This window comes from Telmatherina bonti (assembly GCF_933228915.1).
Source record: "Telmatherina bonti genome assembly, chromosome: 11".
In the NCBI taxonomy this organism is placed as follows: domain Eukaryota; kingdom Metazoa; phylum Chordata; class Actinopteri; order Atheriniformes; family Telmatherinidae; genus Telmatherina; species Telmatherina bonti.
In genome coordinates this window covers 33,638,899-33,652,526 of record NC_136629.1, presented here as the reverse complement: position 1 = coordinate 33,652,526, position 13,628 = coordinate 33,638,899, and the positions used below count along the sequence as shown (strand labels likewise).

At 42.2% G+C, this 13,628-nt stretch overlaps 1 protein-coding gene across 1 annotated transcript in view; it reads right to left on the bottom strand.

Moving 5' to 3' along the window:
- Nucleotides 1–3,492: 3,492 nt before the first annotated feature.
- The window catches only part of ccdc88ab (coiled-coil domain containing 88Ab), a 62,386-nt gene continuing 52,250 nt past the window's right edge, over nt 3,493–13,628 (bottom strand). The window contains exons 26-36 of the mRNA XM_079249418.1: nt 13,358–13,544; nt 13,078–13,223; nt 12,820–12,912; nt 12,242–12,444; nt 11,951–11,998; nt 9,202–9,279; nt 7,657–7,893; nt 7,475–7,528; nt 5,739–5,828; nt 5,139–5,410; nt 3,493–4,566 (exon numbers count right to left, since the gene is read on the bottom strand). Of these exons, the coding sequence (XP_079105544.1) occupies nt 3,658–4,566; nt 5,139–5,410; nt 5,739–5,828; nt 7,475–7,528; nt 7,657–7,893; nt 9,202–9,279; nt 11,951–11,998; nt 12,242–12,444; nt 12,820–12,912; nt 13,078–13,223; nt 13,358–13,544 (2,317 nt within the window). The 3' untranslated portion in view covers nt 3,493–3,657. The remainder of the gene's footprint in view (nt 4,567–5,138; nt 5,411–5,738; nt 5,829–7,474; nt 7,529–7,656; nt 7,894–9,201; nt 9,280–11,950; nt 11,999–12,241; nt 12,445–12,819; nt 12,913–13,077; nt 13,224–13,357; nt 13,545–13,628) is intronic.

Genomic DNA, 13,628 nt, shown 5'->3' with positions numbered 1-13,628 from the left:
CTTCTGAATTTTACTGAGAGGTTTGGCGGCTTACTTTTTTTTTTCCTTCTTACATTTATGCCAACTACAAACGGCTCAAGTTTCCTTTAACTACTTGTCTGTTTGTCACAAGCGGCCTTATATTCAAACTAACACACAAATCGCATTAAAAAATATTTTTAGTTACGTAAACGCTTCATAATTTGTAGCAGAAGGTTGCATTAAAGCTCGCTGAGCTCCAATCAGTTGATGGCCGCGTTGCATTATGGGTATTGTAGGCGTTACCGCCGCCTGCACAACCAACGCAGAGACATTTCTTTGTCTCAATCAAAACAACAGAACTTTTAAATTAAATTTTACATTACATGCGTAATTTACCTGGTAATAATGTTAAATAACTCTTTAGTTAAATCATATTTTTTATCTAATTTAAGTACAAGTGTGTGAGTTAATGCGTTTTTAAAAAAAAAAAAAAAAAAAAAAACAATTACTGACAATTCAGAGGCCCAAATTTTGAGTTTGTAACCCAAACCTCAGCTGGACAGCAGAAAGCACAAACCAAAATGACTAAGACACAGATGAAAAGCAGTAGTCTTGATGATTTTTAATTACATCAAATGAACTTATGTAAAAGTGGAAAAGGAGGAAAAACACTGGGTCTCATCACCACCATCATGTTCAACACAATAAAAATCTGCACATGTTCTGTATATAGTGGGCAGATCACAGGTCACCTATACTCCAGTCAGTTTTTTTTAAACACCTTCTCAGAAGTAGATACACAGTACTGCAGGTGCGGTTCAAGCATTACTTTCTACATCAGAGCAGGATAGGAAGCAGTAAATGAGATGATCTAGTACCATTAAGTAAATTATCTATGATGAAATAGTTTCAGTAAGGAACAGTGTATGTTTGTCTCCGAGTGTTTCTGTTGTGGCATAAAATACAGCTGACCACTGCCTTATAGGTGACCTGGAACACTCCCATGATCAGTCAGTCTCAGATCAGACATCCAGGCAACAAACACCAATCACCACGCTGTCATGGCTTTACGTCCAAGTGCATCAGGCCTCCTGGCTAATAAAATTCCCACTGGACACCGTCCTCCTCTTTGGAAAAAAAGGAAGTGGGATGATTGATTGATTGCTCCATGCAGATTGTGATTCTTCAGTCTGAGTAGCCGGAGATGTTTTGTGCTGACGTGCTTCATGTTGTCTTTGTGCACTCAGAAGAAGGTCCTTCCGACTTTTAAGTTGTGTAGAAAAATCTGAAATGACTCATTCTGATTTCAGATAGCCTTTTTGGCTGTTGTGTGAACATTGGCACTTAAATCTTAGTCCAGAGACAAGTGCACATTTAGCAGTTTGCCACTCTGGATCACATGCGGCAATGAAATCTGCCACAGTATCTTCAAGAGAAAAAAAAAATGTCAATGCAACATTTTCTAGCATTTCTGTCATTTCCTTGATTCAAGGGAAAAAAAAAAAAAAAAGCGAAACAGAGAAGGAAGCCACTTTTCTGCTCTGAAAAGTCCAGGGTTTAATAAAGAGGTTGAAACTGGGATATACAATCTTTTCTCACTGTAGACGGTCTCAGCAGATTAGCTGAACTCGACTTCATACACAGCTCCAAGGCCACCTTTCTCTCTGAGTCCCACGCAAGCAAAGAAAAGGAAAGAATAAGAAAAGAAAAATGAGAGATTGGGGAAAAAAACCTGACAGAAAATAGAAAAAAAGGACAGTTAAAGAGAAACTGAAGACTTAAAGTCAGAAAGTCTACCAGTAAAGACGGAAATGTGTCAACAGGAGACAAGGGAAGGCAACCATGCCTGGATCTACATGCAAGGGAGAAGGATTTCATTGTTACACCAAAGCCATGCAGCAGTGATAAGCAGCCTGACAGCAGCAAAGGGCCACCAGTTACACATATGTAACACTCAGCGGTCACCAGTATGACAGCACACATCATGACGGAGGAGGAGTGTGCGCTGCTGGAGTCGCAGAGCGTCTCTTGTTGAGGGAAAAGTCAAGTCGGGGAGTTGAAACAGAACAGGAAACGTGGTGAAATGGCCCATATGTCATGCAGACCGGGTTCCCATCAGGATTTATAAGCAGGCGTTTGGCACAACGGGGACTGTGAAGTGGGGGGGGGGACGGGGGGGAGTTGCTTTTGGGTAGCAGCTGAGAGAAGCAGGGGAAGCAAGTGCACAGCAGGATGGAAGACATCTGTTACACCACGTTTTAGGTTCCCATGGAGACAAGACTGACCAACTCCTCCCTCCCACCCCCTTTTTCTTCCCGCTCGAGCAGCGCTCACTCACCACGCACTCGCAGCATGGTAGCAGACAGACGAGGGTGGGAGGGGCAGGGTTTAGCAGCTTTGCTGCGCCTCCCCACTCCTGCTTTTAGACTTTCTGCCCTCCATATCTGTAGGAAAAAGGCAACGTTTGTTACATCTGCACAGCGGTGAGAACACTTTAACGTTATTCCTGCATATGTTGGGGTTTAACATAAATACAATGAAGCAAATTCAAAACAGCAACCACACAGTACAAAACCAAAAATAAATAAGGATGTAAATATAAGCAGTCGGACTAAGTTTGGCACAATAAGCAGTGCTTATTCTCTCAGTCTTATGATTCGAGTCTGTACAAGATGTCAGTCTAAAGCACATAGTCAACTATCTCTTGTGTCAGGAGAAGTAAACAAAAGTTTAAACATAACAAAAAGAAATTATTTTACCTTCATTGACAAAACAATCTGAAACTTAATAACTTTCTTAATCCATCAAATGTGTCAAAAAACCCCCAAAAATTAAACTTAGTCACCGTGTTCATATCGTTCCCCGTCACTTCCACCATCAACTTACTTTAACGCAATCAAACTGTTTTAGATTGTTTTGTCAATGAAGCGTCACCATTTTGTCACCAGAAGCCAGTTAAAATCCACCAGATTTTTACCCATCATGCACCCAGTAAAGGCTTCAGTTGATATATAAGTATACATTAGAAAAAAAGATATAAAGTTATCAAAAGCATAAAAACGAACAGTGCACGTGTCAGCCGAAACAAAAAGGAGATAAACATGATAAGCATTTTGATCAGAGATCAAAATGAGTGTTTGCACAGGCTGACGGAACAAGGCCATGCAGTTTAGTGAACAATGCAACCAGGTTTACAGTGAGAAGCACTCACATCAAAACATAACAAAATGAGAGGTGAATCTATTATCTGACACACTGCAAGATTAAATGTGATTAAACTGCCTTTATAATGTCACACAGCTGTTTGATAAAAATAAAAGACTTTATTTTCTTGGTCCTGCTGACAGTTCAGTTCTTTGTATTTCTCAAAATTAAGACTGAAACAGAAATATTAATGTAACTAAATTAAGACCCACCACAGCAGATAATAGTGTAATGTTAGCCAATGAAACAGTTTGATGAGAAAATGATTGTGGCAAAGGTGTTTGGACAGAGGAGCATTCAGTCCCAACTCAAAGAATGGCCAAAAAAAAAAAAAAAAAATGCCGATTTTCAGCACCATGACAGACAGAAAACAGTCCAAATACACCACACACAGATAGCAGATAGTCTGATAAATAACATGCAAAGGAGACAGATTTTGTTCTCGCTCTTTGAGAACAGTCCCAGTCGACAAGCCAGACACTTTCCAGTCAATCACACACAGCCATACTCATACCACAGAGACTGGCTGTCCTCTGGGCTCAGGGACTGGTCTGAATCAATCACACGACTGGGATCAACACCCTCTTTGTACCCTGCCAGGCCTGCTGAGCTGGACGGCGTCTGACCATTGGATTGGTTGAGCGGATTCTGGTTTAGATTGAGGTTTGGAGTGGGGGGAGAGTGGGGCTTATTTGCAACAGGAGGCCCACTGATGTTGCTGACTAGGGTGGGGTTAAGAGACAGGAAGGGGAGGTTTATGCTTGCTGACTCACTAAATATGGAATCCATGAACACTGACTCTACAGTGAAGGAGGGGCCGAGGAAAGACTCGAGGGTTGAGAGGTCAGGGTCCTCCAAGCTGTGGCAGGGTAAGCTGACAGACTTGGACATGGGTGCGGTGCTGGTAAGGGATCCCTTTGGGTGGGTGCTGTCGGGGTGGTACTCACTGGGTGTTGGCTGGGAGCGAACTCCAGCCTTCGGGGAAGCAACTTGTGGAGAAACATCTACAGAGACGGGCTGTCGGTGGTCCTTGGACAGCATGTCGTGGATGCTGGTGCGCCGTGTCGTGCCTTCAGCGGTGGAGATGACGCTGCTGGCACGAGGAAGCGTGGAAGAAGCAGAGTCCAGTCGTTCAGAGACGGATGTAGCTTTGCCCTGCGAGGACAGGCTGGGGCGAACCGGGGCAGAACCTTTCACGCGGGTGCTCTCAGCCTTCCGCAGGGCCGGGCGGCCGGGTTGTCCTGAAGACCTCAGTGGCCGGTCAGTGGTGGATGGTGCTGCTTTCCCACTGGACGAGCGCAATATGCCTCGACCCTTGGTGAAGGTGCGCTCCTTCTTAATGTGGTCAGAGGTGGTGGAGAGACGAGGAGAGTCGACGGTCAGGTTCTCCTGACTGCCGGACTGCAGAATACAGATCAGACGACATCAATAACAAAACTAAAACTAGTACACAATATTTTTTTTAAAGTATTTTTTGAAAATGAGCAACAAATCAAAAGAAATGTGAGAAAATCATTGAGCATCATTGTTGCGGCTAACTGTCCGCCATTATCTACTTCAGCCGCTGCAGGCTAAACACGGGAGATATTGATGAAGCACACTAAGATGTATGTTCTCCTTATTGCGTTTATTTGCGTTTATTTTCATCGTTACTTTAAATAAATAACAATGAACAAACAATACGCAGAGCAAAAGCATCTAATTGTGGTCAACAAAAAGTTTACTCCCGAGCTCTCATCCGTACAGCCAAACGATGCGCTCAGGTGAGTGCAACTATTTCTAACGTGTGCGTTCACACCCAAAGTGACACACCCTCCACCCAAGTGCCAATCAAGCCTGCACACATCAGCATATTCGCAGACATTTATGACTTATAATATGGGTCCAACAATCATGTCAATCTACAGAAAGCAAACCAGTTCCAGTAAGTGAGTAAATATGATGTAACAAAAAACAGTTTTTTAAGGCCTTACCTCTGTTGGATCAATACCCTCATCCAAGAACTGCTGCAGGGAAAGTACTTCGCTCGGGGATCCAGTTTTTGTGATCTGGCTGGAGCTGGCTGTGGTGTTGGATGGGTCAAGGGACCTGCGCAGCTGCAGGGGGCTCTGGTGAGAGGAGCGTGAGGTGGTGGGTTGCTGGACAGGGCTGCTGCCACTGCTGGACCACACTTCCTGATCCAAACTCAGGCTAAACTCGCCACTGCTTTCACTGTGGGGCCTGCTGAGGCTGCCATTCAGAGTACCTGTAAAATTGGGAGATTAGAAAATGGGAGAGGCAACTTTTGTTATTTACTAAAGCTGTCTGCCGGATTGCCTTAAAATCCCAGATAAGCAATAAAGCATGTGTCAAACATTTAATTTTCATGATATGAAGCAGGTAAAATGCACTTGTTCAATTTAGTCCAGCCTGGATCAGGAAAAAAAAATAAAAATCTAATAACTAAACTTCATCGAGGAGAAATAACAATAACCTTAAAATCAGCACATCAAGCTCAGCAAAAGAGGGAGAAATAAAGTAGCTGGTGGGCAGAACTACAGATGGAGAAAGGAGGAGGAGGAGGAGGAGCATACCTTTGCCCTCCAGAGGAGAAGTGAGGTGCGAGTTATTGTTACTATTGCTACTGGTGGTCCTGTTGCTATGGAGACTGGAGGGTCTGGAGGCTGGGCAAGGGACAAGAGGGAAGACGGACACACATTCACAGTTAGGATTTATACAGGCTTACAAGTATCCACACCAACATGCACTAACGCAAGGAGTTAGGTGCATGTTAACGGTCTGACAGAGCATCTCCTGCTGGGGCAGCAGATGGCACATGCCAGGCTGAGGAAGAGGAAGGGTGGCTCACTGCCAGCCTGCTACACCAATATGCCCATCTAATAAACAAAGAGGCTAATGATGGAGAGGACAGGGACACCTGCAGACAAAGACCACTCCACTGAAGAGGACAGGGGGGAACTTAACAGGTTGGTACTGGACAATAAAAGGATAACACAGTGAAAGTCTGTGAGAACCAAAAGAGGTGAGAGGACTTGTTGAACTGAGGAAGAGGAGTGAAGAAAGCAAAGCAGAGGAGTGACAACAACGTGACTTTCCTTTTCCCCGTGTCCATAAAGATAGTTTCAACTGGAAATTAGTGACTGTGAAATCATTTCCAACTGGTTTTCAGGACGAGTCACACAAATTTAGGTTTAAAAAATCATTACAGATCTGATCAATATTAAAAGGTGTTATGTCTCGGAAACCAGCCCATCAACACGTAGCTTCAGTGGTTGTTGTTGTTGAACAGTAATTGTCACTTACTGCAGATGCTACAGGGCACTCTGCACACAGCGCTCAGCTCAACAGGAGAACGACACAAAGCAAATGTACTGCTATACCCCTGCAGGCCTGATAAGACACACAATGCAACACACCCTCATGGTGACATGGGACATATTTAAGGGACATTATGCATCTTACTGCTAATATTTAGGATGAGAAACAGATGACGTTTCATATTTTGTAAAGCTTGGTAACAAAAAAAAAAGAAACTTCTTAAAGTCGCCCAACAGATCAATGAGTTTCTCAAACTACCATCACATAAAACATCCTGACAGCTCATACATTATTAGTGATGTCTAAAGTGTTGCAGAGACCGGATGTCCATTTCCTCCAATCGTTACAGAGATGAACTTGGAAATGGATCTGAGTGATACCATTTGGTTTTAAGGGCACTGTGAGAACTCAGAATCCAGACTGGGCACAACACCAGTGTCCTGTTAAATGGGCTTAATGAAAAACAAAGGGCCAGCAAAGGTCATGTTACATATTTCATCAGTCTGGTTTACCATCGAAACTCTACATCGGATTACATTTTTCAGATAGAAACCATTTCTAATTTAATAATTAAAAGCTAAAATTTGAAAAAATGTTACCACTAACTGTACGGCCACAGCTTAGAGTGTGTCGATAGTTTGGAGACTGTTTAACAACTGGGTCAACATTAGGACAGAGCAGAACTGATGAATTTCTGCCTGGGTGCAGATTAACTGCCCTAAATAACATCCTAAAGCCTGAATTAGAGTCAATCCTTCTTTCCACAAAGATTGATATTTTTTCCCTCTAATATTGCGACAGATCAGTAGATTAGGCTCATTCAAAGTGCAGGAAGGCATCTCAAAGATTAGCGTGGGGGCTGCAGACGGCATGGCCTGCTTTTTTATGACTTAAGTCTTCTCTTTGCTCATTTGAAGTGTCCTCAGATTTCCAGCCAGTGTTAAAAAGCTGCTCCTGCTGCTACTAAACAAAAACTCTTCCATGGCTTTACCTTGACTCTTGGGGTCGTCCAAGGAGCCAGCAACATCCTCGCAGGAGGCATTTTCTGTGAAGATGAAGGGGAAAGTGATGCAACAGATGCTTTGTGTACTTCACAGATTTCATCGACTTCAACATACAAACATTTACAGCTAACAGAAAGAGGTCATTAGACCAGAAACTCAGCTTCTTCACCTTTGACTTTAAGCCGGTGCTTGGCTCTGTTGTGTCCTGCAGTGGGAAGTGTCAAGGCGGCACAGTCAATGGCATTAGTGGACAGGGCGAGCTCCTTCATGCGCTGGCCACTGCGCCTGCTGCTTCCCGTCATGCTGGCTTCTCCAGCTTCAGGCCCGTCCAGATTCTCAGTGCTTCCTGTCCACTGAGCCCCAGGAACACCTGCCACTCCCATGGTCTGCAGCAGGTCATTCATGGCTGAAGAGCCGTAAGAAGGAATGGAAATGAACACAAAATCAGGAGTTGCACATTTTATCCCAAGCTGAGGTCCAATAGTTCTCCTTATTACTGTTAGTCAAGTCTTTGTTTCCCCGTAGACATTAAAGCACGAGAACAAAGTAGCTCAGATGAACAGATTGCTACAATATCAAGCAAAAGGCTGGTATTTTTAAACCCATTTATTTAGGTCTTAATTATTTACATTGGTGGAACCCAAGGCACATGCACACACAGAGCCACCAAAATGATGTCAAAGTGCACAAAGATGGTGGCAGCATGGCTGGCCAACCTGGACCATCACAGCCACACATATCTGAACATCACTGCCCGTCTTTTTGCACTTTGTATTTTGAGTCATATGCGACGGCGGAGAGGCATGATGGCATGCAGAGCTGCTCCAACCAGCAGCAGGGCAAGTCCATGTCAGCAGAATAAGATCTGAAATGCAGCACGCTGACAGAGCAGGAGAGTGAGACGGAGATACAGACAGAGAGAATAAAGGCTCCATTTCAAGTCCTCCATGGTGAGTGCAAGAGTTGATAAAAGTGGTTGGTGATTCATTTGAGTCATGCTTTCAACAGAATGGGAGCAAGCACACCATGAAAGGCGAACCCACAGCCTCTCCCATTATCTCACCTGAACAGGCAACCCCCCACACAAACAGCCTTTCATTCAGAAAACACAACATGGAACCACAAAGCACATGAGAAAGCTGCCCATTAAGTGATTCATGTAAGACCAAACTGAAAGATACGCTTTGCTCAAAAGCTGCAAATCAGACTGCATGACACTACAACACACGGTCACAGAAGAGGAAATCCTGATCGTCATTGCAGTTTAAGTCCTACGGCTTTCACTTTGATCTATAAAGTTTCTTATTCATGTATCTGCAGACAGTGAGAACACAGTGACACTACAGTGGTGAAAGCTTAAAGATATTCTACAGGAGAAAGTGAAGGACGACGACAAACGGCGGAGGAAGTGACAACTAGGAAGTAGTTAAGAACAAGTCACTGACGTTGCCAGGTGCAGAAAAGTGGGGTAAAAAGACAATGTAACAAAAGTTTAACTTAATAAATCTTGTTCTGAAACTCAAATACTCCAGATAGCAGCAGTGCACATCAAACTTAGACTTATATATTAAATAGAAAAGCAGTTCTGACAGCATGCTGTCACTGCCCCACACTGCCGCCACCCTGGCATCAGTGACTGCTCCTTCTTTGTTTCTCCTAACATGGCAACAAGAGGGCGAGGAAGGCTAGCGTGGCGGCTAAGGGGGGGTCTTACACATGGAGCGCCGGTAGATGGCCTTGGCCTTGTCTTTGTCCTTGGATCTGTTCCTCATGAAAGGCAACCTTTTTATAGCTGTCAGGGTGCAGCCAGAAACAGACAGACAGACAGACAGAGGAAGAGCAGAACGAGCCCGAGGGAGGTGGAGAGGAAAACAAAGAAAAAAGGAGGGCAGAACAGATGGATGTGGTTAACGTTTACACAGCCGGAGCCGGGAGAGAGATGTACAGACAGAGCTGAGCCTCTGGACACTCAGATGGACAGACAACAATGCTAAAAAAAAAAAAAAAACAGCTCCTACAATGAGCCTGAATATGCATTCAAGCTTTAATCATTTACACTTCTACAGATATACGGGTAAAGCTGCATCTAAAACACAGATCTTAAAGCAAATCTAAGTGACTTGTGTTCTGGCATAACTACACTTTCACAAGTACTGTTAGTGTTTATAAGTTATGAATTAAATCATTTAGTTCAAGTACATTCTGGGGTAACAAAAATGACTCGCCAACTTAAAAAAATGTGTAATAATTTTAAGGGCAGACTTCAACATAAAGCATGTGTAAAACTTGTAACGCAAATACACACACTCACATACCTCCTATCAGCACACAATGCAAACATTCTCATGTTAATGAGTTGGAACTTTCCATATTACAAAGCAAATTGATCTGAAAGCATTACATACTAGACACAACATAACAGTTAACACGTGACCACACCTAAATGAGACACAGAAGACGACAACTATTAAAGGGTGCAACCAGGAAAGTGAACAGGGGAGGTCGACAGCTTCATAGACACCTGCAGTTTTCCCAAAACCCAGAAAGAATAAACCAGTTTTACATGACTGATGTAGCATAACTGCTGCAAGATGTAATAAATATTAATGAACATGGTGGATAAAAGTAGGGATGCAGCGATCCACTTTTTGGGTTCCGATCCGATACCAATATCTGAAATATGAATATCTGCAGATAATGATATTTGCTGATATCAAATCTGTGTGACTATGGTTATTATTGCTGTTATAACTGTGTAAGATTTCATTTAGTTGTAATAAATTACCCATCCTTTCTGAAGTTAGCTCACCAATACAAACATAGTAATACAGATCTAATCATTTAAAGTTTTATTTTGATTAGGCTCATTTTACCCAAATACAACTATACATGTGCTATTTTGAAACAGACATCTCTTTTAGTGTCAAAAAAAATGTCACATTTTAACATTGAAGCATTTATTTCTTTTAAAACATGTCTGAAGCATGTCATCAAACACATCTGCGCTAGCTTAACTAGTGTGTTATCGGGTATCGGAAAACACTTAATACCACGTAAAAGTACGCACACATGGTATTGAGCAGATTCCGATACTGATATCGGTATCGGTGCATCCCTAGTTAAAAGCAATGCCTTCTTTGTCATATAACTTAGCTGACTTGCTTCTCCAACACAATATTTTATATTGAACTTTGGAAGAATACATTCTCAAATTATGCTTTTTAGTAGTAAACATTTTCAGCCATTGCAGTTAAACTAACAGCTGGATACACCCGACCTGCCAGGCAATGAATGGACGTGAGCAACAATGCATTGCACCATTTAATATCTATGCTGGAGCGTGTTTCTGTCTCACTTACAGGTGAACCGCACAGATAAGCAGGCTAAGAGGATAGGAACACAGAAGGAGGAGTACAACAGTTGAATCAATATCTGAACCACATGAGGTGTGCTGGATTAATATTTGATCACCTAAAATTTTTCAAAACATTCAAGTATTTGCTTGTTACACTGTCAGGGATGACAGCTGAAAAGTGAGGAAAGCCAAAGCAGAAATGACTTTTTTTTTTTGTTTAAAAAATTGACGGTAAAAATATGTTCTTACATAACCTGCAATGAACCTTTACTGCTTACAGTTTAGTGACAGATTAAAACAATAAAGAAGAGGTCATTTTAAAACTTGATATCCACAAATTTAATTTAAAAACTGATGTCATTTCCTATTGATACGATGCTACCACTGCTTTTAAATTAGTCGTTGCCGGCTTTGACCCCCAATCTGCTCCTCCGAGTGACTGCGTTCTCCTTGTTTTACTGGGCTTAAAGCCAAAATAAACCCACAGAGACACTGAGATGCTTATTCTTGTTATTTAACACTGATATCAGTTAAGCAGAAATACTTTTTCAGTCGGTCAAATATTAAAAGTTAAACTCAAAGCTGAACATTCACTGTTACCCTGTCAGAAAAAGGTACTTTGTTTTAAAAAGTAATATCAACCAAGGTTTGTTCAAATACTTGTTTTCCTGGAATTATGTAATGACTGTAATTGTCGTTCTTGCATTCTATGTAATGTTATTGTATTATATTATTATAAAACAAACTGTTCTTGGTGAAATCCCTGGGAAACATGCAAGAGTTAAGCATTTATAGACAACCAGTGTTAACACACACAGTTGGAGAATTTTGTTCAACAAAGGCATGGAGCGACACCTTCGCCAGGTAGTGTAATTAAGGGTCTAAAATGTTGCAGAAATCAAGTCCACCTGATGGTGTTTCAGACAAGAAATACCTTTAATTCTTTCTAACCAACTCTGAGGGAGAAAGTTAAACCCATTCGTGCTGTGCAGTTCAACTGTAAGCTCTACAACAGCAGTGACAACGATGATGGACTCACGAAAACATGCCCCGAGAGAAATGACAGCTGGGTCATAAGCCCCGCCCTCCCTCCCCATCTGCGCCATACCATTGGAGGAACCCTGCATTTGGACATGCGACTGATGCCCTCTCCTCCCTTTGCAGAGAGAGATAAAGAAGCAAAGGAGTGGTTAAGGAAGGAAAGACCCATTCAAATACTCAGGCTCACTGTACAAACCCACACACAGCAGCAGTGTGTTGCTTACTGCCTATGTGTCACAGAAGAAAAATCTGCATTAAATTTACTTGACATAAAACAGTATTTCATCAACTTGTTTCATTCATAAACTGTAGTAATCTTTGTCTTCATCCGTGTACATGTGTGCAACGTTTAACTTACTGCTGCTCCTCTTCTGTGTGAGCGTGTCATCAAGCGAGTTGGAGCCGGAGCCTATGGATGAGCTGTCCAGGCTGTCCTGGGGAAACATCAGAAAACCGTCTCCCATCTCTGAGCGAGATGGAGTCAAAGTGAGAGAACGCATCCTCTCCCGGCTCTTTGGCTTGATGAGCTTCTTCATCTTCAGAGTGATCCAGTTACCACGCCTATTTATAAATAAATAAAAAAGAAAACCAGAATTTAAAACCCAATACATGCTTGCAATCGTATGAAGGCTGGATGGATTTGTTTCATGCGTTTACTCTACATAAATGCTATTTTCTTTCCCATATGATGATATTCATGTACAAGAACTATTGCAGTGCACAGCTCTGCAAGCCATACATATTTCATGATGAATCTCCTTCCAACCTTGCGTTGTTTTGTTTTTTTTGACAATTTTTTTCCTCTAAAGCAAAATGCAGCCTGCATTTACTGCAGTCCACCAGTTCTACTGTGAGCCAAGAAGATGCTCCACCACTCATGTTAGTGATAGGTTTAATAACATGTAACTTCTTACAGTTGGAGGCTTTTCTTTTTACCTGCGTGGGGGTGAAGGGTCATAGAATTTGTACTGGTCCATTATCTTCTCCTCCAGTTTCTCTTTCTGTCTTCTCAGCTCATTCAGCTTGTCTCTAAAGGTTCCACAAAGAAGAGAATAATTTAGTCATTTTCATTGTTCAGAATCAAATCAATATACTTTGAAAACCCTGCAGTCAGATATACTGACAAAATCTAAGAATAAGAAAACATAATTGCTCATCACTTTGGAGAAAATACATTTATTATGGTGTATTTACATATATTGTCTTTGCTCTACATGGAACAGGTCCTTGCTCTCCATTGTCTGCTCCAAAAGTGTGCGATTCTGCAGCATCAAGGTCTGGATCTGGTCCAACAGATGACGGTTCTCCTCTTCCAAGTTTCCTTTCAGCTGGCTCAACAACTAACACACCCAAACACTTATATTAAAGAGACGCTCACACACCAGACTGATAAAATAAGTGTGACGCCTCCACAACACAACTTGATGTGTGAAGATATAAAACATGAAAAAGTGAAAGCCGTTTTCCTCCTCACCTCACACTGGTTGGTGAGTTTGGTGGAGGTGATGTCCAGCTGCTGGTATTGCTCCTTCAGTTTAGAGAACTCTGCCTCCAGCTTGGTCTGCTCCAGCTTTGCGCTGTTCAACTGGCTCTTTATGTTCTTATGATCAATCTGGAGATTCTCGTTGTCCTTCAGCAGCTGATGATATGTAGAATTCAACCTGTACACGAACACATGCATATGTGACTCGGTCATTTTACCATAATGCTGGCATATGGACATTTATAAAAAAAAAAAAATAAAA